Source organism: Colossoma macropomum, unplaced genomic scaffold (genome assembly GCF_904425465.1).
Source record: "Colossoma macropomum unplaced genomic scaffold, Colossoma_macropomum, whole genome shotgun sequence".
Lineage (NCBI taxonomy): Eukaryota > Metazoa > Chordata > Actinopteri > Characiformes > Serrasalmidae > Colossoma > Colossoma macropomum.
Window position 1 is genome coordinate 24540824 of NW_023494803.1, and position 24823 is coordinate 24565646.

The 24823-nt window shown below is 40.1% G+C and overlaps 1 protein-coding gene across 1 annotated transcript; it reads left to right on the top strand.

Moving 5' to 3' along the window:
• The first annotated feature begins 7866 nt into the window (after positions 1–7866).
• peli2 (pellino E3 ubiquitin protein ligase family member 2) lies at positions 7867–23295 on the top strand. The gene is made up of 6 exons (XM_036593195.1): positions 7867–8230; positions 11506–11635; positions 16416–16517; positions 18331–18528; positions 19173–19361; positions 21130–23295. Exons 1-6 carry the CDS (start codon positions 8154–8156, stop codon positions 21718–21720), a joined length of 1287 nt encoding a protein of 428 aa, XP_036449088.1. The 5' UTR covers positions 7867–8153; the 3' UTR covers positions 21721–23295.
• The last annotated feature ends 1528 nt before the right edge of the window (positions 23296–24823 follow it).

The window sequence follows — 24823 nt, forward strand, 5'->3', positions numbered from 1 at the left end:
TGTAATGTGTCGTCTGCTTTTATTAGAGTAATTGGCAGCTTCTGTCAGTGTACACTACAGTACATACCCACATAAACATGTAACCACAGTCAGGTTGTAGCTTCAAAGATAACTGGCAATTTATGTTGGTTACTTGCACTGTATCATATTGGTCAGTGGGGGGCAGTGATACTCCAGCTTCTTCCTCATGGAGCAAGAGAATAAGTCACTTACTGTAAAAGCTGCATTTTCATCCAAATGCTATATGTTTAACCAAAGACTCTACTTTTAGTGCTCAATAGGGATCCTAATTAAACAGATTTTGCTGGGATAATGTTATTGTATTGTAGGAAAATATTTTTTGGTTTGGCTTTGGTTTTCACTGACCTTTCATGTTTTCCTTTGCTTCAGAAGTGATAACTAAGAAAGAACTTGTAGAATGTAGGTGCTTTTTCATTGCTTATATGTTGCATTGATGTGGGTTACCAAATATGCAACAAAGACGGGATTCTTTGAAAGACTAGAGTTCCCCACATTGTACCAGCCTGATTTATTTCCTCTTTTGTGGTGATCATGGTCACTGAGGTCTTTTGACACCTAAGCCTTAAAGCTAATCAAAGGTTTTTTTTTAATCTAGTAAAATTTGGTAACTTTGGCATCCTGCAGAGTGGGGAACAAGGCTTTAATGCTCTGAGATTATTATGGACTAGGTGAAGCTTCTGACATGGTTGCTGTATGTGCTCTACTGTTGCTATTTCTGTTTTAAGACTTCGTGGTTTTATTACAATTTGTTTCATGTTGAAAAATTCCCACTTTTTCCATGAAGAGTCAGCTCAAGACAAGACACCAGCAAACAGGTTTTCAGTAGTGTTATATTCCGACCACTTTGGGAAAGATCATCCTCAGAGTAACAAAAAGCACAGAGCTGGTATACCTATAGGGCCTATTGATGACTCATGTCATATGAAACAGGAGGCGCAAACAGTACATGTAACATAATAGGAAATATAGGATAAGTAGATATAATACTTCCTTCCAGAAGACCGAGACGTGGGGTATATAGAGTGACGCTACTTGTTTCAACGTGTGTATTAAACAGGTTTACGAAGTCAACAGAGTAAATTGACAATAAGTTCTTTATAAGTTCACCTTTGGCAGTTGTGTCACCTGAACTTCCCACTGCACTGTGTGAGGGCCATGAAGTGCACAATAATGGCACTTTTGTGTGGTTCTCAGGTCAGCAGACTGTGTAGCACAGCTTCAGCACATTCCAGCCATTCTCCCTGCATATCACACTGCAGTCAGCTGATCCCAAACCTGCCCCATGGCCCTGACCTCGTCAGCATGGAGAGCCTAAGTCACACAGCAGAGCCTGCCCAACATAATATCAGACCAAGCCGAGTCAATGACGCACACAGTCCACGGTATGATGTATACTACAAACAGGCACTATTTTGCAGTGTTCAAATAAGTCCAAGCAAAATCAATGACAGGATGGTCAGTTGATAATGAAGCCAAACATTTTGAGATAAATACAAGGGATGGAGCTTATTATAGAGTAGAATGCACATTAGTTGGAGTGTTAGTTTGTCTCTCAGTAAAGCAACCCCTTTTTCCTACAAAATCGAGAAACACTGGAGTGGCTGCAGGATGATGGACTTTAAAGAGATGGTTCAGACAAAATCTAATGTACACACTTTTCCCATTACCAACAATAATCATCAATCATCAAAGATATATTTGGTGTCTTATGTTTGCTCCTTTAGTTTTGCATTGAAGATATGTTGCTAATGTAGCTAACAAGTAATGAAGGCTTATATTCACCAGTTTGGCTTTATGCAAACTGCTTGCACGCTTGCCTCAAAATGCATCACACATGGTTTCTGGAACTATATATCATGCTGTCATCTTTAAAAATGCATATCTATAAAGTTGTAGCAGCAATTATGAAACCTGATTTTTGTCCATACATGTGTCCATTTTCATAGATAACTATGTCATACAGAGCCAGAAACAATGTGAAAATTGTGTAAGTCTGGTTTTTGGAATTACCATAGGAGATGGGAGTAGCCTAAACCTACACTCAAGTAAAAGTATTGAAGATTAGTGAATAACAATTCAAGTAAAACTATCTCTCTCAGAAAACAAGAAGTACAAGCAGGTCAAAAAAACTTCGGAACTACTTAAAGAGGAATTCTACTGATTTTTCAAAATGTTTGCATAATTAAATCATTATAATGTGAACAAAGTCATTCAGAGCAGTTTCATCTGAAATACTCCATTAGAATTGTGCACAGTAGTGGCGATAGGAACCAGACATCTGTAGCATTTAATGCATCTAAAATAACCTCACAAGTTACTTCATGGAATGGTTACAAATATGCTGACATTGTTTTGTGACAGTTTGGCACTAAGCTCTTGGCCTAAAACCAAATCCATTTATGGCGGAGAGGTTAATGCAGGGCACTGTAAGGCAAAAAAGTACCCAAATAAAACAGGTTTTTTCAGATTTGTCACTACTTTACCATCATCAAAATTACAATGGTGGTTCCTGTCACCTCCATCGTAAAGGCTGTAAAGAAATCTCAGTGGGTTTGTTTCTCTACAGTGCAGCATTTCATGTTAAACCACTCTGAAAACCACTGAGTGGAACTTTTTAGTTCATCCATGCATCTATCAGCAGAGGATAGGAAGTTTGATAGACACTATTCTTCTCTTTTGGTCAAAAATAAAATGATAAAGGACCTAAATGAGACTGACCTATCATAAAACAGTGCAGATGTTTGTCATCAACCTATATAATTAAACACATTAATGGAATTAGTAATTAAATGTAAATGAATAAAATGTAACTGAGGAAACAGTCCACCTCTTTGCTCACAAATATACTCGAGTCAAAGTAAAAGTATCATTTAAAAATGCTCAGGAAAGTACAAATCCAATACAATTTGACTTGAGTACATGTCAGTAAATGCAGCAGGTTACTACTAAGTAAGGAACCTGACTTTGGTCAGCATGTAGAGTGGCATACCAAAGAGTGATTGTCAGCAGTATGTCATCTGTCTCAGGCTGCTGAGTGGGGCTTGCTGAAGGCAGGGTCATTTTGGAAGGGGTGGAAGAGATCATATAAACGCAGAGTAGGGCATTAGCACTCTGTCATAAGCTATACCTGCATGAATCAACACCTTTCCAAAGATCACCTTGGAGCTTTGCTGTCGTCATGCAGCCTGAAGGCAGAACATAATCATGAAGTCATCTGTTATAGTTATTTACATAGGACACACAAAGACATGCACAGGCCCTCTGGTTACCCAGAGTACCCAAATAGGCATAATGTTCACTGATCCATATTGTAGTATTTCCTGGGTAGGATCACAATAACACATGAGAGGAAGTGGTGAAGATGAGTAATTGGCCGTGTGCCTCAAACACGTCACCATCCAGTTCACATGCCACATGCGTCACTCTTGCGCAATCCTACTTTCCGCACTCTGTCGATATGTGTCATGACTTTTGTCTTCCTGACAGTTCGTTTCTCCAATGTGCACAGTCAAACACAGTGCACAGATTAAAACCAGACATATTTTTTAAGAACAACAGCTCCTTGCATCTGTTACCCATCTAGATGGTATGTGCGACGCAAGCCTTTGATCCTTTGTCTGGAAGTGTGTTTGTGAGTGTGCATGCAGGTTTGTGCATGTGCCTTGGAGACTGGATCAAAGTTCCAGAGTAAAGTTACCGTATTCTTTTGCTGAGCTACTTTCTCACTATGCAGTGGTTGCCATAAGTAGCCCACGGGTTAGTCGTATGGCGTTTACGGCACATCATTGTCTTTTCAACCCACAGATTTGTTGGGGTCTGGCTTGATTGACTCCAAATGGAGTGAACTGAATAAACATGATAATAGAAACAAAGGGAGCAGAGTTTCAGACTAGCCCGCTGTGTTAACAACAGATTAAAAACAAATTAGTGTTGCAGAGATTAAAATTCTGCAACTATGGTGTGATGAACAATTATTTCATTCATAATCCTCTGCAAATGTAAAGACTACCCTATTTGTATTGTCAGAGGTATTAGCTGAATATCTAATTTATGATATACACTATATGGACAAATGTATTGGGACACATCTCTGAATCAATGAATTCAGGTGTTTCATTCAGTCTCTTTGCCACAGGTGTATAAAATCAAGCACCTAGTCATGAAGTCTGTCTTTACAAACATTTGTGAAAGAATGAGTGGTTCTAAAGAGCTCACTGAATTAGAGTGCGGTACAATAATAGGATGCCACCGTTACAAGTCAGTTTGCAAAAAATAGATATTCCACGATCAACTGTGAGTGGTAGCATTGAAAAGCGGAAGTGTTTAGGAACCACAGCAACTCAGACATGAAGTGGCAGACCATATAAAGTTACAGAGCAGGGTTGACAAGTGCTGAGGCGCATAGTGCATGAAAGTCGCCATCGCTCTGCTGACTCAATAACTGTTGAGTACCAAACCTCCTCTGGCATTAACATCAAAATAAAAACTGTGCTGGGAGCTTCATGGCATGAGTTTCCATTGCTGAGCAGCTGGATGCAAGCCTTACATTACCAAACACAATGCCCATCATCAGATAGAGTGGTGTAAAGCAGGAAATCACTGAACTCCGGAACAGTGTAAATGTACTCTGTGGAGTAAAGAATCACGCTTCTCCATCTGGCAGTCTGATGGAGTTTGGGTTTGGCAAATGCCAGGAGAATGTTACCTGCCTGACTGCATTTTGCCAAATGTAAAGTTTGGTAGAGGAGGGATAATGCTATGGGGTTGTTTTTCAGGGGTTGGCCCAGACCCCTCAGTTCAGTGAAGGGAAATCTTAATGCTTCAGCACACTAGGACATTTTGGACAGCTGTATGCTTCCAACTTTGTGGGAACAGTTTGGGGAAGGCTCTTTTCTGTTCCAGCATGACTGAGCCCCAGTGCACAGAACAATATCCATAAAGGCATGGTTGGGTGAGTTTGGTGTGGAAGAACTTGACTGGGCCTCACAGAACCCTGACCTCAACCCCATCAAACACCTTTGGGATGAACTAGAACAGAGATTGTGAGCCAGGTCCTCTCCTCTAACATCAGTGTCTGACCTCACAAATGCTCTTCTGAATGAATAGGCAAAAATCCCAACAGATGCACTCCGAAATCATGCAGAAAGCTTCCCAGAAGAGTGGAAGCTGTTATAGCTGCAAAGGGGGGACCAACTTTATATTAATGCCTATGGATTTAAAATAGATGTCAAAAAAAAGCTCCTGTAGGTGTAATGTGTAGGTGTCCCAATACTTTTGTCCATATAGCGTATAATAAATATAACACATACAGTGGCCCCAAAAAGTATTTAGACATTTAGACAGCCTATCGTCTCCATTTTTCATTTTATTCCAATATATTAGGTCTACTTATGTCATGTGGTTTTACATACTAACAGTCATAATATACATAACATTTTCAAGCCTCTCTTTATTAAACAATAGACTTAATCAGACTGTTTGCTACTGTGCTTGAAAGACTGACACATGTAAATGACTTCTGTTCTGATTGGCTGCCTTATACTGTGCCTCATTCAAAAAGCAGAGCTGAAACACGTCTAATAATGTCATAATGTCAATGTGAAAGGCTGGGGCTAAACCGCTCTGGCCTGAAAAGGCGGTTTTCCATTATATGGATCCTATAAAATGTTCATTGTTCATTGTTTCAGGAAACAAAATATCAAACCAAGAGGCATTTATTTTAAACAGACCACTCCAAGACTGTTGCTTACTTTTTTGGCAAAGTACTCTTTTAAAAGGTGGCTGGTTTGTTTCAGATTGTTAGTGTTTGAACAGTTTCTTTGCAGACGTCTGCTGGTTTAGTTCCAAAATGCCTTTGTACTCTTCTGAGTTCATGATCCCATCCGACAGCACTGTAAGAAAACCCCCCCAAACTTGATGTTTCCAACTCTGTAGTACTTGTAGTGCAGTCTGACTGGAATTCTTCTCCAGGCCTTCTCCATTTCAAAGCCTAACATCAGTCTGATGTTTTGCTAAAAGTGTTTATCTCTGAAACAAATACCATTTGGTTAAACAATTTATGAAGGACTCTAAAGATATTTTATTCATTTTTGCCAATGGGTGAAATGTCTAAATACTTTTGGAGCCCATCCTAAATATCCAGCTGGCTTTAAACATGTGCTAAATAAGATCAGAGTTTACATGCCATGACATTTCTCACTGTTCTTCTGCATTTGTGGTGAAATGTATTTTGCTGCTGTCGGAACAAAATCTTGCATATCCAAAATGGTGACTTTACAGGAGAAGGAAAAAACACTTTACTTTTAATGTAAGTCAGTGTAACCAGACTTTTTTCCAAGTAATTTTAAGTGTTTTCTTTTGGTCCATTCATCATGAATTTACTGACAATGTAAAGGGCAACATGCATTTTCAAATTATGTCAAAAACTGAAAAATGACAAAAATGGAGATACAGGGTTTTGTTCCAACAGATTTATTTTCTTACCTATTAACTTGCTTAATTACTTACAAATAGGGGTCAGGGGAAGAGAAGGCCGAAAAGCGTCAGTTGAGCAAATTGGAGGTGACACATTCATCAGCGACGTGTGAATGACTACACTGATGACAAAGATCATGGAAGACTGAGACAAGGGCCAGACATGTCTGGGAAGTTTGTCCAGTGTGTACAGACAGCTTACCATACACAAGGCATCAAACAAAATAGCACTGTTGAATTATAGAGAATATACAACAAGATGTTTCAAAACCGTATATGTTGCGATTATACGTAGAGTGTTTTATGTACAGTCCCACAGTTTGACTCTGCCCCAGCTAGACTTACCCAGGGGGAGAGTGTTTGAACAAACATCACCCACAGAGAAAATGGCTCATTCATGTGCACTGATCTGTTGGAGCAACAAAAGGACAGAAAGGATGTTTTTTGTCTTAACCAGTGATTATACACTACAGTAACCCTTAACAGCACACAGCCTGATGGAAGGTTACACTATAATTTATATTTCCAAACCTTGTGGCTGCAAACAGTAGTTTTCCATAGCTATCACACAGAAACATAGCATCCTAAGGCTGCAGGTGTCTCCTTACTATTATCCACTGATATGGATCATTATTAAAGTTTAGAGGCTCTGTGCTAAGCTCACACTTCTTCTAAACAGCCTTAAGGTTTAATGTGCTGAAACCAGAGAGCTGTTTTACTGCAGCTTAGTGGTTCCTTAACATTCCAGCAAAATGCTGTGGATAAATTATAAAGGTGACGGAAAGTCTGCCTTTTCTTTCAGAAATGCTGACCCGCGGTAATAAATTCTTTCCAAAGATTAAACCTCCAGCTTGTTATTTCCTGTTTAAAGATGTGAAGTATTTTGCCTCTTAAAAACATCTTACATTCTGCACATGTTGGTCTATTTACGGGTGAACAAGAGCCAAAACTTGAACTTGCAGCAAAAAATACGCTGTATTTTCTTTTCTAACAAACGAACGCCATTTGAATGCAGTACTTATCCAGCTCACATAAAGTACACATATGGGTGTGACTGTCCCTTTAAATATTTTGAACTGTTACTCTTTGTTTACATAATTGAAGGTGCCGCCTCAGACCGTGGCGATCCAGGGCTGTTCCACTTGAGGGGGTGGCTCTACTTTCACGTCAAGCTTGTTTCCTTGGAAGTAACCCTGACAAACAGGTAATATTCTTGAAATTTAGCACGAGTATTTTTGAATTTTAGCGTATTAAATGTCAAAAAAGAGAGAGACCAATGTAAAGTTTGTACAGATTTCACAGCGTCCTCCCCCCGTACAAAGTAGGCGTAAGTGAGTGGTGTAATCCACCCCCTACCGTGTAATGTTTTTCCACTTGGCAGAGAGAGGGGTGGAAGCACGAAGTTAGGCGTCTTCAGTGATTGTGAAATGTTTCGGAAAGGCGATATTTTATCTGTTCACCCTGTATCTGATGCATGAATTAATCGAATTTATTTTGAAAAAAGAGGAAAGCTTGTGTGGGAGCGGGAAAGAGGCGGAAAATGGCTGTTAGTCGCGTCCTTTGAAGTATTTTTCCTGTGATCTATTTTTTTTTCCCCACTGGACTGGGTCGACTAACTGCAGCCTGAGACGCGCTCGCTTACTGAAGTGAACAGCCTCATGTTTTCACCGGGTCAAGAGGAGCACTGTGGACCCACGAAAGAGCCTGTGAAGTACGGGGAGCTGGTGGTTCTCGGGTGAGTTTAAAATCAATCAGTTTTTCATTTTTCAGAAACGCTGTAGATGAAAAGTGAAGTTGGCTCACTCGTCTGTGCGAGCTCACACTGTGTGGGGGTAAATAAGCTATGTGTCTGAGGGGAACACGGGCTGCTGTCTGACGTTTCACTTCGCACAAACCTGAATCTACGTCGTTCTCCTAATTCTCCACACGGAAAGTGCCTGTTTACACAGTCGGTATTTTGGACGCGCGAGCGGTCCTCCCCCATCCCTCGCAGTTCACGCGCTCACGTTACTCAACAAATGAAACACGTGCGCGCTCCCCTTCGAGCATTCACCACGCAAAATCCAACTTGGGCCTTACTTTTTACTCTGCCAGGATGGAGGACTAATTATTTGGATATATCTCGTATTACACTCGCCTAATTATAGCAGCTAAACACACGCTGATTATTACTTAACGCCTGTAATCACGTTAACCAAGTTTAGCCCCAACACCAGCCCTCGGAGTTTCTGTTTTAGAGCAGCTCTGCTGAATTTACTGTGTTGCATTAATTTCACTACGCCGGGCTCCTCTCTTCACTTGCTCGGAAGTTCCAGGGAGATTTAGAGCTCCGAAGGAATTCGGAAGTAGGTGTATTTCCCCCTATACCCCCAGTGACCGAGCCAGTCCATTGGCCCCTTTTACAGGGTTTCCTTCTCTCAGCTCCATCGTAAATCAAGTTTATTTGATAATGTAGACCAAGGCTGCAGATATGAGCACCCTTTAAGAGCGACCAGTACCATTGAAATATAAAACCTTAAAGTTCATTGAGTCATGGCTAGAGGGAAATTAATGCTTCCCACATTTTCCTGTAAGCCTGCATTTTGTGGTTGGTCTTGTATTTGGTCTTCATTTCTAAACGTTTTGTGGTCTCTTCTCAGAGGGATATTAAGAATGCAGTTTGCTGCGCTGGTCACATGTTTACTATCCGTGTGATTACGAAATTTACATTTCCAAAGAATGCAAATTGTTTCATTCGTAGTGATTGACCAACATTAGGCAATGCTTGGCAACTGATGGCCACATCTGGATAAATATACTATCCTCACAAAATATTTGTTCGTGATCCAGTGTGCTGTTGCAGTTTCTATTCGCTCAGTGTCAAGCCTAACAACAGTACCATGCCTTTGCTGTCCTGCCTGGCACTGCCCGCTGGCACACTCAGGGGAGAGACCATGGCTGAAAGAGCGTATTATTGATCTGGGCACAGGCACTCCACAGTCCTGCTGTCTCTGTTCGTTGTCCTAACTGGCCTGACTGGCCTTATTGATAGGGCTTTGTATGACCCTGCTGGCCTCTTAGTGAAGACACCTCTGGCTTGGCAGTTTTATTTTCAGTGACTGATCTTTATGGGTGAAACTGAGGAAGAAGGATGTGTCTGAGCCACTGAGTCTTTGATAATGTCCTGTTTTCAGTGTCATGTGTCTTGCTCATTCCTGAAATGGCCACACAAACAACCACATTTAAACAGTCGTTTCAGAGAAGTGAAATGGCTTCTGCTGCTCCAGATATGTTGTTAGGTAAATATACCTCATCAATTTCAGGAAGATGAACTTTGCAGATAGTTTGGATTGATTTTTAAATCCTGATAGCATTGTGCTCTGTTAATGTGGCTTTAATTATATAGTATATAGTATATAAGTTAGAAGTTTCCTGAAGTGATACTGCAAGCTTCATATTAAAGCATGCATGGAACAAAAAAAAAGGCTTGAAATAGGGTTGGAGACACAGATATCTGTTGAGTAATAATGTATATTGTTTGAATGGACACACACGTCTAAACCTCTGTGTCTTTTTGCACAGACCTGCTTTGCATTGCCTTTTGGATGTTGTTGCCCTAATAGTCAGGATGTGATCTGGTAGGGCATTTGGAGGAAATATCTAATTGCGATTTAGTAATTATGTTTATAGTTTTTATGTCAATAGTATACAGAACCTTTCGAGTATTGTAAAATACTGGGGGGGAAAGGGGAATGCATAGAAATCTGTAACCATCAGGCTGTTTTTTCAGTGCAAGAAAGAGCAGTAGGAATTGTGAGTCTGTTAGCCTGGCATAGTGCTAACTAGGAGGATTCAAAACTGTTATGTAATGAATGAAGAATACATTACTTGAATGTCTGTTACAAGCGATAAATCTCCATGTTGGCGCTAGAAGTTAGTGGAGATTAGCTTTACTGTAGCAGTAGCTAACGGTAACATTGTTCGCATGCATATGCATTTCTGTCCACCCATCAAAATGAAATTAGTCCTTGCATGGGTGGCGTGCATAGCTGATCAGTAGGGTTTGGTTGTCTCTGGCTGGCTGAACTCTATCTATAGGTAGTTTACAGGCTCGTGATTTTTGTTATGTAAATTTCCCGTAGTTAATAATGTTTAATGTGAATCTGTGAAATTCCACTCCTGCAATGAGGTTTTTGCTTTGTGAATTGTGGTGAAAATGCTGATGGGTCTTTGCAAGAGGCCCCTGATTTAAGGACTGGTGCAGTTAATCTCTCCCACAGAGCGTTAGAGGATAACTCCACCACCCTCTTTGACTAAGGTCAAAAGGGAAAGGGATTACAATTAGCTAGTTAGAGATGAGCTCCTCCCTGAAAGAGGATACCATGGACTCACTTTTACTACTCCTCTTATCTTGCATCTTCTGACTCTCAGATTTGAGTACTATAGATAAAGAACATCAGCCAGAGAAGCTCACAAGCTGCAACCGTGGTGATCAACCTTCGAACAGCTGCCTATGTTTGCAGTTTGACACAGGATTTCCTTGCCATGGCATGCAGTTTAAGTGCCTAATCCTGAGGTCCTGATAGTTTTTCATTCAAACTAGTTCAAGCAGTGTGGTCACCCATTAATGTACATACATTTTAAGTGTACAAAATGGATATATGGATAATGAGTCTAACTTAACAAAAAAAGTTTTCTAACACTGAATCTAGTGGGTGCTGAGGTGAGCCATTGGGTCATTTTTTCTCAAACGTTCTGTTGAAAGATATAACTTGTCCACACACTGTAATATGAAGAAGAAGTTCGACTGAGAACCCACTTGCCAAGGTGTTTACAGTAAATCAGGTAAGGTCAAAAAACAGTGTCTTGTGTCATATTTCCACCAGCCCAGTGCTGCTGTAGTTTCATCTACGAAGTGCTAGTGTCATTTGACAGAACACACTGCAATATGTTTTGTGCTGTTAAATCCGACAAGCTCTTATAATTAATTAAAAACTCAGATTTTTAAATTTTTCCTTCTGTCATACACAGGTACAATGGATCTCTCCCCAGTGGAGATCGAGGGCGGCGGAGGAGCCGTTTTGCCCTTTACAAGAGAGCCAAGGCCAATGGTGTCAAACCCAGCACCGTACACATCCTAAACAACCCCCAGGCGAGCAAGGTAACTAAAAAACAGTTCATAACACCTTCATTATTATGTTTAGCGTATTGGTTGGGGGAAACAGAGTAAGTGAGTTGACTTAACATGGTGACTAGAGTAAGATGGGTGTTTGACAGCCTCATCAGCCAGAATATGTCCGCATGTGTTGCTGTAATAGCTTTCTTGCTGAGCCTTTCCAACCAAACAAAAAACTTCAGTAATCACCATAGAAGCAGCATTCCCAGCTGTGGTATCTGGCAGGGAACGTCACCAATAAGATGCTGGAACCAGACTGCACTGCTGGTCGACAGGTGGAGTGATGTTGGAGGCTTTCCCCCTTCTCTGACGTTGAACAAGTTGTTTTGGGCGTGGGTGTGTCTGAATGGAATTCCATTGCTGTTAAGATGTGCTTGAGGGGCTTGGCAGATGCCTCTGTGGTTAAGTGTTTGAATAACATGCATATGGAAATGAAGCACTGACAAATTGTGAAGGCAGCTTTGAGATATCGGCTCTTTTCCCATACAGTGCAACTTTTTTCATTGTATGTTGCACCAGCTGGAAACATCTGATCTGGGCCATCTTGGCTCCAGAGCGTTTAGTCTTTGTATGTTTAGTGACTGGCTCCCCCTGTCATGGCTGCTGACTGTGCCCTTTTGGTGGTGTTCCAGTAGACTAAAGGCTAGCTACTAACTACCAGTGTTGTCTGTCCAAGAGTATTGTGCTCAGTGACAAATGGCTCATCAGTGTTTTTGCCTCTGCAGTGAATGGAAACCTTTTTTAAAAGACCAGAAAAAAAAAATGAATCAGTCCTGCTGTTCTGTGCGGCTTGCATTACTTTCTCCTCCTGGAATAGTGTAACATTTCTTTCTAAATGCAGCGCTGATTGTTTGAGGTGATTTGACCTTTTTTGAAGAGCACTGTTAGGGAAAGCTACACCAGTTCTTAAGAGACTAAAGGTCTGCTAGAAGTGGCTGATTGTTCAAATGTGCTTGTTTGGGACATGGCCAACAGACCAGAACTTTCCCTCAGTCGTGTCTGTCAGGGACTCAGAATAGCCATGGAATTTAGCCACTTCGTTTTCACGTTGCATGCATCCATGTTCCTCCTCTCCTTTTTTGCCTTTAACCTGCTTGCAGGATTCAGGGCTGTATTCATGCGTTCTTAGGACACTGACATAAAAATGATGTATAGCAGCAGACTAGATATTACATTAATGAAAAGAAGCTTAGATGTGAAAAGGCAGGATATTTAAAAGTGAGATTTATGCTTACTAATTCCAACTCCACAAAGCAAGCCACGTTTTGCACGAAATTCCCTGGCATGCTTATTTCAGTTTTTGGGGGAAATTGGTGGGGTTTTGTTGCTGTTGGTCACTCTGCATTCCACTGTCATGCTGAGTTAAGAGTGCCTGAAAATAGCTCTGTGCACACTGTCATCTGTGAATCATGCTGCTCTCAGGCTCTGCCACACTCTGTGTTCTGACTCTCAGCTCCAAGGCCTTCTCCTGCCCCGGGCACCAGCCCTCAAGGTGTTAAAGAAGGAGTAGCTGCTGCCTAGCAGTGACACATGCTGCAGCTGCATTATTGTGATGTTAAAGTGTTACAAAGAATAGTCATTCTGATTACACATAGTCTTGCTCTGAACTGTGGCAACTGGGCCTGCATTCAGGCAGGTCACAAAATGTCACCCAACTCTTCACAGAACAATGTGTGATTGTTGTTGTCTGTGGAGGTTTTTCAGCGAGTGATGTTTCATTGTCAGTATTGCATTGTGAGCTTTGCAGTATTGATGGCTGTTTTCAGTGGCAGCAGGCTGTAAAACTACAGCGTGCTGTGACCCATAGCATCTCCTCACAGTTTTCCTCATAGAGCTTAATTGTTAAAGGGTACAGGCTGCTAAGAGATGCAGTATAACAGGGCAGTGTTTTCACAGTGGGCCTCAGGGCCTATTGTCTCCGGTCTTTTTTGGTGCTTTTGTATCCCACTGTAAGTTAGGGATGGGGTGGGGGATGGTGGACCCCCTGTGGAGCTGGAAGTAAGAGGGAAGTGCTGCACCCCCACTGTTCCTCCATGTTTTAACTTGCATGTAGTTCTCACTCACAAACACTCACCCTTATCTTCCAGTGCTGAAATATGATTATGGACTATGAATTCAACTACACTCTAAAACTCTCTCGCATGCACACAAACAAATTCGTACTCTGTGTTCACTCTTCATTCGTGCTAAGGATGGGCAACCTACTTATGTTATTTTGATTTGTTATATCTTATATATATTATGTTTGTAAAATGTTGAATAAATGTCATTGTAGAGTGAGGCACTATCTAAAATATTTTGGGTTTTACTATATATATTTTAATTAAGAAATATTAATACATTTCAGTTAAGGAAGCTACACATCTCTGCTACAAATGAAAACTTTAAACTAACTTTATTTCAAGCATCTACTGGTTGTGAACAGTTTAGCAAGAATTGTTGTTGATACCAACATCCGCTATTTTTCATGTACTTATCTGCCGATGCAGATTAATATTTATAAGATGTAGAAACTGGGACTCAATCCACCTGGATTAGCAGGGAACAGGGAAATCTGTAAAAAATATTTATTTCTGAAAGGTTACAAAAGCAGTAAAATGAAAAATCCGTATATTTATCCCAGTAGCACATTTTGTTATAAAATCTTTCTGTGAAGCACTTTGGAACTTTGGCTTGTGCTATAGAGCTATATAAATAAAGTTTACTTACTGACTTAATCATCCAGCATCACCTAAACATTCTGCTAACTCTCCCATTGTTTAGGAGTTTTAGTTTTAACACTTTAAATTAACACTGCCTTGTGGACGCTGTTCTTCAGGTCGGCAACTCTTGCCGTAAATGCGTTACTCAAAACGACGTTACATTACTGCCAGAGTTTTAAACTTAACTCTCTAAATGGGGGAAAAAAACAATTAGGTTGAATAAAGTTACTTAGATGGTACAAAATGAGCCTGTATTTTGTCCATTTCTGCCTGTCTGCAAACCTCAGAAAACAAAATATTGTGATTAGGGCTCTCAAACAATTTTAATAATTAATTGTGAATATATTTTAATTCATAATTAATTGCATAAATTTTCTTGTTCAAGATCGACTCTGTTTTATTTACTCAAAGTATGGAGAGAGATTTTTTTTTTTTGTAAAAAATGTTATAGTGGAAAATAAAGGTTCATCAGAATGTATTTATTACTTTAAATACATAATTCAGTAGCATTTATTTATGTTTTAAAAATATCACACAGTGGTTCCAACTCCACGATTATAGCCTTCTCGCTCTCATTCATACAGCTTCTGTATCCTTGCTCTTAAGTAACTGTAGCTTTCCACTTTGCTGTAGTTGGTTCAAAGAGTCAAACTAGAAAAATGGGATTATTTACAGTGTTAATTTGACAGCCCTACTCGTGATGCATATTGTGTCGTAATCTGTATTGTAGTATTGTGTTATATTTTTGCCATATTGCACATCCAATACATCCACACAGTTATGGCTAGAACCACCAAGCTTGGTCCGCCTTTAAGACTGAACTATTATATATGGGGCATGTCGTATTCACTTGATTCAGTATGTGTGAACTGCTCATGACCTCTGTTCTGCACTGCTGACTTATGCTGTGTCAAGAAGGATGGTGTTAGCAAAAAAAATCACTTGCCTTACTTTTACTCTCTCTCACACACACACACACACACACACACACACACACACACACACACACACACTTTTTGTAATGTGTGAAATATACTGTGTGTATGTGACTGTTTTGGAAATCACTTGCATTTACACCAGGCCCAGTATTTTCTCTCTAGCTGTTCTTTCTGCTGTTGTAGTATGTGTGACCCAGTTTCCACTCCCCTTTGAGCACATGTGATGGAGATGTGGGTAATTTGGAAATCACAGATTAGGGAGAGAGAAAGGGGGATGGGGAGGGAAAGGTGGTTACACTGTGATAAAATCCCTCGTGTGATTGAGCCCTGTGGAAAGTGAGCTGTGAAATGGCCACATTTAAACCATGTGATTTTTGTCCTTGTCTTGGCCCCTGTTAGTCATTGTGTATTTGGTGTGTGCTAAATGTAAGGCTAGGGGATATTTGCTGTAGCTAATGAAATTGTATTTGCCCTCATTGTACCCCATCAGTGTAACCCTGACCCCAATCATGCATAATATGCTTTTAATAAAAACAGCAGTTTATGACAGCTGTGCAAGCCACAATGAAGGTCTCAATTTGGAAAGGGTCAGTGCTCTGTTCTGCTGTAAAATCTTTTTCATATTATCATGCTTGTTGTACCTATCATACCCCCTGAATATGTATTAAGTCTCAAATAGCTCTGAATCATAATGTGACCTCTTTGTTTGTCTTACAAGTGAATAGGCTACATATTTATGCTCAAAAAGCAGCATAACAGCTATTTCTGTTGGTATCAAGAACATTTAACATTTTCCAGTCCTCTCTAAATCCTGAAAATACTAGGAAAATATGGTGAGCATACAGCCTTCCTGTCAAAACATTTTACAGTGCACTAAAACAACTCTACAATCGTGAAACAGAAGTTGTTTTCACACTCAGTAAAGCAGGGTAAACGTGGTGATGCAAGAACAAATATAGTGCTTCCCTGTGGTAGTTCCGTTTGCTTGACTATTGTCATGTGATGAAAAAAATTAATTTTATTCTGCTGTGTTATCTTGTTAGTTTGTGCTTGGAAAGCGCTGACTGATATTACAACTTTTTATTTTTATATTACAATTTTTTTTTTGTTATTGTGACATTGTAGGCTGTAAACTGTAAAGGCCAGCACAGTATCTCCTACACTCTGTCCAGAAACCAGACTGTGGTCGTGGAGTACAGCCATGACAAAGACACGGACATGTTCCAGGTAAAGTAAAACATGCACCCGCACACACAGATCTATAATCAGTCTGTCAATCTGTATAAAAGATAGCTTATTTACACATAACTAACTGAACGATAGCAACTACGTATTGGCAATTAATCAATTTGATTAATTGCTGATAATTTCATAAATTTTAGTCTGTGGCTTTTTAATTGAGTTTAATCAAGCAATCGTAAAAACTGTGATTAAAAGAAATTGTATCATGATTTTGTGGTTTATGTGTTGTTATAAATGGCATGGGCAAGATTGCTGTTTACATAGGTATCACTTTATTGAGCAATCATAAGTTGCAGGAATTCTGTGCTTGTGAAAGAATTTTGCTCTCTCTCTCTCTCTCTCTCTCTCTCTCTCTCTCTCTCATATTACTCTCTTACTCTCCTCATTCTCCTCTCTCCCCTAGTCAGACACACAAGTGCTGTATACTCTGAGGCCTGATCCCCGTCACAGCTAATCTGAATCTATGATAGGAGACAGCTATTCCAGCTCTCTCATGAGAAACCAGTTACTGTTAGAGACACGTCCGCAAGTGTATGTGTGCTTGGCCGTGTGCACCCATGTATGAGCAAAATGGGTCAAAGAAATGGCAACAAATGGCCAGAAATGAAAAGCAAAAACAGGAACCCACAGTAACCCACAGGGGGGAGAAAACAGTAATCCTATAAAAAGGACCTAGAGCTGGAGACCCTGTTTAGTTTATTTTAGTGGTTGTGTTCTTTCTTCCACATTTATTTTTAAGTGATAGTCAAGGAAATATGTACAATACAGCTTTTTAAACTAAAACCATGTTTTACAACTTCCAAGTCTCAACCAGTCTGTTTTTTTCCCTAAATGCAGCTCGCAACTGCTTTTGAGAGAGTTTAGGAGACTGCCTTTTATAACCTGGTTGGTTTAAAGCACTGTTATTATGTTTATGCCAAAGCCATATAAGGGCTAACTGACACCCTGTAAAGGCCACTTAAAGGTCATTTTGTAGAGTCTTGCCCTTTCTTTAATGTGCATACTCTTACAAGACTGGGAGAGAGCACACAAAAATAATGGAAGCTTTCCTCTCAGACTGAAGGCCATGCTGCTTTTAGATGTCGCGTGAATCCAGTTTTAGGTGACCAGATCTTTATTTGCTTTTCTAGTTTATAGAAGAAATATGAATTGTAATGGAGATTTTTTGGGGGCTTAGAAAATACCTTATTTACTTTTAACATAAGCACACTGTTTAACACATTGTTTTTGTGCACCAGAGTTAAACAGCTAAAGCAAAGCAGTGCTTTGAACTAAGCTAATGTATGCTTTCTATGTGTTTTTATGTTCATATGGTTTACCTGTAGGCCTGCAAGCCCACGTGGGAGATACCTAAAAATGTGGTTTTGTGGATGTTGGTGATATTTTCAATGTTCTGGGTCACTCCACCCTGAGAGCTACAAATATATATAATATTTAAGAATTTTTGCTGTTATTTGTGTTCAACAAATGTGACCATAGAGAACATTTCACTGCAAATGACAAATCATATCAGTCAGCACTATTTAAGTAAAACTATTGAAGTATAAAATTTAAAATCTACAATATAAACATACACTTATACATGCAGATATTACAAGTTATCAGAATTTTTATCCTCTTAAAATGGCTATCTGTATCTGCCACATAATTTTCATATTGATCAGGCCTTAATAAAGACTAATTCTTGAATATACAACACAAATGGCGTAACTAACTCCTCTTTTGTTGTTTTATGTTATTACTAGTAAATGTTTCCAATATTTGGATGGCCAATGTTCCGTTTCTGCTATGTTTGTAGATTGGGCGATCAACGGAGAGCCCCATTGACTTTGTGGTGACTGACACAGTGTCTGGGGGTGGGGACAGCGAAGAGACGCCCATCACTCAGAGCACAATCTCACGTTTTGCCTGTCGAGTGGTGTGTGAACGCAACCCTCCATACACTGCTCGCATCTATGCTGCAGGCTTTGATTCTTCCAAGAACATCTTTCTAGGGGTGGGTGCTCCTTCATGACTGTTTCCCTGGCTTCATGCATGTATTGGAAATACTTTACTTGAGCTCTGATACATAACACGCACATAACCATGCCATAAACATGTCACGACACGTGGTACTGTCATAATTCACGTTTATCATAACAGAGAGTTTAGTAATATATCTTTTACCGGTTATTATCATGACTGATTGTCACTAATTTCTGCTAACTGTACTCTAGTTAGCCATCATGACATGAAAGATTATGACAACTGTCAAGACAATTATCGATAATGGTTACATGACACTGTTACGTTACTAGATATAGTCTGTAATGAGAACTTATAACAGCATATGACATCTGCTGTGAATGTTTATGGCATGGTTTATGGAATCCTATGTAGAAGGTAAAGTGTTACCCATGTATTATGCATCAAAAAAACTCTACTTTTATCACTGGTATTTGAGGAAGTCACTGTCTATATATACATAAATGTCCTGGCTGGGGAAGTATCTTCTTCTGCTGATTCAGTGGAACCTTCTAGAATAACCTGGTAAATATAGGCTTGTGCTGATCACCTACAGAATAAGTCACAGTAGTCATGAACATGTGGAGGTGTTGGTGTAATGTAGTACTTTTTTTTACTCTGTTCACCTGTCCACAGGAGAAAGCAGCCAAATGGAAGAATCCAGATGGTCAGATGGATGGGTTGACAACCAATGGTGTGCTGGTGATGCATCCGCGGGGTGGGTTCACAGAAGAGTCCAAGCCCGGCGTGTGGAGAGAGATATCTGTGTGTGGAGATGTTTATACGCTGAGAGAGACTCGCTCTGCACAAACACGAGGAAAATTGGTTAGTGCTGCCACAGAGTGTTCCATCCTTCTATCAGTCGTACATCTACCATGACTTAAAGAGGAATTCCACCGAAAACAATTAAATGTGTTCTTTGCATCTCCCAATCCATTCTGCTACCCTACAAAGTGTTTCTGCCACGCTTACTGCTGTCAGCCATGCTTTTTTTCTGTGTACACTGCTAGGTTTTTGTCTATGGTTAATTAATTTCATATCTTTCCCAAAGTCATTTGGTTATATCAGCTGCACTTAACTTCCCAGTGTGCATGTAGATATGACTCTCATTTGTTTACTGAGTCACATACAGTGAAGCTCCTGTCTGCTGTAATGCCATTGTGGATACAAAGTGGCTCGTTTTGTCTTGCTCAGTGGTGAAACATCACTCTTTTGGCCTTAGCTTTCTAGTAATTTAGCTTTAATTTATGCTGTTGCTCTGCACCAAAACACTTTTATTCTTGCAAGCCATGCAAGTCCTTAGGAATGTAGCTATGCTAGCTAGAATGTATTTTGGTAGCAAGAATGCATGATTATACCAATGTGCATCTTGTATGCAGGCATCTGCCTGGGTGGTCTAATGATGGCATGAATTTTCTATGCATTTTGGGTGTATATGTTTTTTAACAGTCTGGTGTACGTATGAATTTTGAGACATATGGAGTTTGAATATGTGGAACTTTTGTGCAAGTTCCACTTTACGGTTTTCTCTCCGTCCCCGTTTTTGCTGTGAACTGGGTGAGTGTCTTAAAGGCATCATAGCAGTAATGTCACAGGAGTGAGAGGTGTTATTTGAATTGTCTTTCTAGTAAAGTATGATCATAAGCCTATCATTTTTAGGTTCTGTCCTCTCTGCAGTTTGAACACAGTTCCGGCAGTTTTGATCTTGGAGCTTAATTTACCATCAGAGCAAATGACTCTCCTATGACTGTAGTCTTGTCAAAAGGTTAAAAAAAGAAATGGAGAACATTCCATGGTTGTCTGGTCTTTTAAAGCACTGATTCAGAACATCTGAAGTGCATTGCTTTTGAATCATTCCCATAGTTTATGTTCAACCAAGATACTAAGATAAATTATGTTTTTACTGAAAAATTTCTTTCATGAATGAAGTTAGATATAGGTATACATGCCATGGTTGGACAGGTTTCTGTGAGCACTGCACCATCTTGAGCTCTAGTCTTAATAGTATATAATAGGTAAATCTTGGTACACACTATTCAGAGAGCATTCAAACTGACATATTAGAGAGCTACAAAGGCTTTTTGTTTGGCAGCGGTTAAGGTAATAAAGCCCCAGATGTCAAAAATAAGTGTGTGGGACAGATAAGCATTTTGCAGACATGATAAACCGATTTGGTTTAACACTGCTCAGCATATCCTTTTAATCACCTACTTGGAGCTGGAAGGATCTGTGAGTGTTTTTAGGCCTCTACCACCCTCTGGAGGTCAAAACTGATTTTACATAATATCTGAATGTCTCCAATCATATGTGTGATTCTTACCAGTTGCATAGCATGATATAATTTCCCCATGAATAATAATGCCAGCGGAACACCACCAAGGCATGAGACTACAGACTGAAATGAGCACTCAAAGCTTGTTTACCTGTACAACAGGGATGATTTCTGTCAATTTGTTGTTTTTACACATCAAAAGTTGGGCACTCTTTTTTTTCCCTTAAGTAATAGAAATGAATAGTTATTTTAATGAGTTTTGTCAGCTTATTGGGAAATTTGTGAAATTGTATGGTAATCTGTGGTTCATTTCATGATCAGGTGGACAGTGAGAGCAACGTGCTGCAGGACGGTTCTCTGGTCGACCTGTGCGGAGCGACACTGCTGTGGCGCACCGCCGAGGGCCTCTTCCATACCCCTACGCAGAAGCACCTGGAGGCCCTGCGACAGGAGCTGAATGCAGCCCGGCCCCAGTGCCCCGTGGGCCTCAACACCCTGGCCTTCCCTAGCATGCAGCGCTGCAGCCGAGCTGTGCCCAGTGTCGCTTTGCAGGAGGATAAGCAGCCATGGGCCTACCTGGCCTGCGGCCATGTCCACGGTTATCACGACTGGGGTCACCGCTCTGAAAGGGAGCCCAATGCCCAGAGGGAGTGCCCCATGTGCAGAGCTGTGGGTCCCTATGTGCCACTGTGGCTAGGCTGTGAACCAGCCTTCTACGTGGACACAGGCGCACCAACATATGCCTTTGTGCCATGTGGTCATGTGTGCTCTGAGAAGTCTGCCCGCTATTGGTCGGAAATCCCCTTACCGCATGGTACCCATGCTTTCCATGCTGCTTGCCCGTTCTGCGCCACCCAACTCAATCTCACACAGGGATGCTCCAAACTCATCTTCCAGGGCCCTGTAGACTGAGCCTGAATGTTCAAGGTAGTGGTGGTGTAATGGAAAATGGCTTTATCCACATGAAGCCTGGGTTGAAGCTGTAGATGGAACAGAGAACATGATAAAGGATTGTTGCACACCGTAAGCTGTGAAGCTATCCTCACGTATTGAAATACTTTGAGGAGCATAAGGAAGATTTTGCCCAGCTTGGTGCTCTATTCAGTCTGTCGCAATTATCTTGAACTTGGCCTGGAGATCGACTGGGTTTTTGGCCATGAAATTCAGACAGTGAGTCTGTTTTTTATACTATGAACTGTTGGATTGGTCCACAGGAATTTGACCCCACCAGCATCATGAAAACACTCTGAGAACACTTTCAAACAACGTTGCTGAGCCTTGTTTAGATCCAATGATTTTAAAATAAGGTATTTAAAAGCTGCAGGCCGAGTTTATTAGTCACCAGATTATCACAATTAAGCTTCAAGCTATTTTGGGATTACTTCACTTAAACCTATAGATTTATACAAAGTTTCTCAAAATTCAAACACTGACCGCAACATTTGTTTTGGATTTGACCTACCAAAATAGTTGTTGTCCAAAGATAAAAAGCAGCCAAAGCTGAAATTATAGGCTACCTAGATCAGCCTTTGCCAGATCAGGGATAAATATGGATCACTCACAGCCAGTGCTTGATCATGAACAGGATTATGCATTATTAAAATAGGTATAGGTTAAAAGTGGTTTATAGTTTCTAGCTCTTTTTTGTTTTAACCAACTAACGTCTCTGAACGGTAAGATTCTCTCTAACAGTTGCAGACTTAATGTTTTCAGTATATGCTGTTTTATTGTACTGTAAATCCTGAACCGCTTGCATTGCTGAAAGGAACAGTATGCAATCAGGACTGATGGGAGCATCATGCTCTGTAATCGACATCTAAACCTTAATGAGCTAGTACCTGTTTTGAACCAAAAGCTGGTCATTTGTCACTTTTGGAGGTTTGAGGTATTTGAAACAACCCAGAAACTGCCTTTATTCAGCAGGCTGGCAGCTTCAGGCTACCCCTTTCTTTTTGATCCCAAATTTGTCATTGGTGGAAATTCAAATATTAATAGGATGTGAACATGTTTTATAAGGTTGTTTTAAGATGAAAGAATTTTTTATTCTTCTATTTTTCTTAACCTTTGTACAGAGATGGAGATTAGTGCCTGCAAATGGGGGAATTTTTTACTGAGGTTTGAATGAGCTATTTTAATCAGAAGATGAGGTTATTGCATTTTTCAAAGATTATAAAAGATTTAAAAGAAAACAGCCCTGTTTTTGTCTTCTGTTCTCTCTGCAGATGTATTTTACTACTACCACATGCATGTACAGTTTTCTAACAGAAGAACTATTTATTCAGAAAGTGTCTTGTATTTTAAACAAGTTCCCATTTTCTAAAATGGGACGGTTATTTCGAATTCAGTATTGCATCATGTCCTGACGATACTGTCGCCTGGAAGCTGTGACTAATGTCAAAAGTTGAACAGAAACGCTTGTTTTGTTGGGAATGATGTACTGCCTGGCAAATGTTCACTGGTAGAACCAAATACATCTGACTAAAGCAAGCCTATTCCTTTTGGTCAAGATTATTTCAACACTGATTTGCATGATCTGGACAGAATCCTGCAGATATAGTAAAATAACAGTAATTTCAATATAACTTGTAATATGGCACCTGGGTGAGCACTTTTTTTCATTTGACATGGATAAAGAATTTGACAAATCGTTGTACATTTCTCAGACTGTGGTGTTTGTCAGGACACATAGTGAACACTTATCTGAGATTAGTTAGCATGCTCACATAATTACATAATTCGTTTGCAAAGGATGCAGGAGGAACACAAGAACACTTGATTTTTAGTGCACCTGGTACACTACTAATTAAATAACTGTATCACAGAGGCCAGCATTGACATTTCATTGTATTGTTGTGCTCCAGTTGAGCACATTTAAACAAAGTGAAATAACGTGCCACAGTTTTTGTATGTTAGAGAAATCAAGTTTGCCTGATAGTTGGTTCCATCCATAACCCCTTTAAAAGTCACAAAATTTGTCTAAATTACAAATAACACATACACAGACTGTTCCAATCAGTATTCGTATTGCATACCAGTATGCTCTTAAAGTCAATTTTCAAAGTCAAAACTTTTGCTGGAATAACAGTTTAAGTCTGTTGGGGTAGGTTTCTACCAGCTTTGCAGTCTGTTTGGGAGTGATTTTTGCCAGTTTGTCCTGGCAAATTTGCTCCAGGTTGTTCAGGTTGGTTTGTTGATGCTTGAGGACTGTAATTTTTAAATAGTGCCAAAGATTCTTGATTGGATTAAAATCTCAATTTTGTTTTCTTGCAGTATCTTCCTGAATTTTGCTCAGTCCATCTGTCCTACAATTTTAACATCTGTTGTGCAGATGCTTTTCCTGCTGAGGAAAAGCATCTGCACAACAGGATGCTGCCATCCCCATACTTCACTGTTGCGATGGTGTTTGTTGAAGAATGGGCAGTGTTAGGTTTGCGCCACACATAGCATTTTGAATTTTGGCCAAAAAGCTCAATTTTCGTGTCATCTGACCACAAAACAACATTTCAGCTTGGTCCAGACTTACTTTGATGTATTTTTTTCTTTAGTAATGTCATCTTTCTAGCCGCCCTTCTATACAGGATAGATGTATGCAGAGTTCTAGAAATAATTATTGACTGGTGCACCCTCACTCCAGTCTCAGCAACTTGCCTCTGTGGCTCCTTCAGAGTGATTGTTGACTGCTCTGTGGCTTCCATCTGAAGCCCCCTTCTTGCTCTGTTGTGAGACGGCCTTGTGGTATGGGTGGTGCCTGGGTGGTATGATGCAGCTTCTATTTCCACACAATTTGTCCAACGGTGCTCAGTGCAATATCCAAACACTTGGCCGTTTCCTGTCTTGTGCATGTGTATATCTTTACTTCTAATTTCTTTAGAATGCTCTTTGGCCTTCATTTTCGCAGCTTTACTTTCAGATTCAGTCTAGTAATTGAATTAAGGGGGTCTTTTTTTAACCAAAATAGGTGATCTTTTAAAGGATTCACAGGTAGAGGACAATTGTAAGCCAGCTGTGTCCTCGT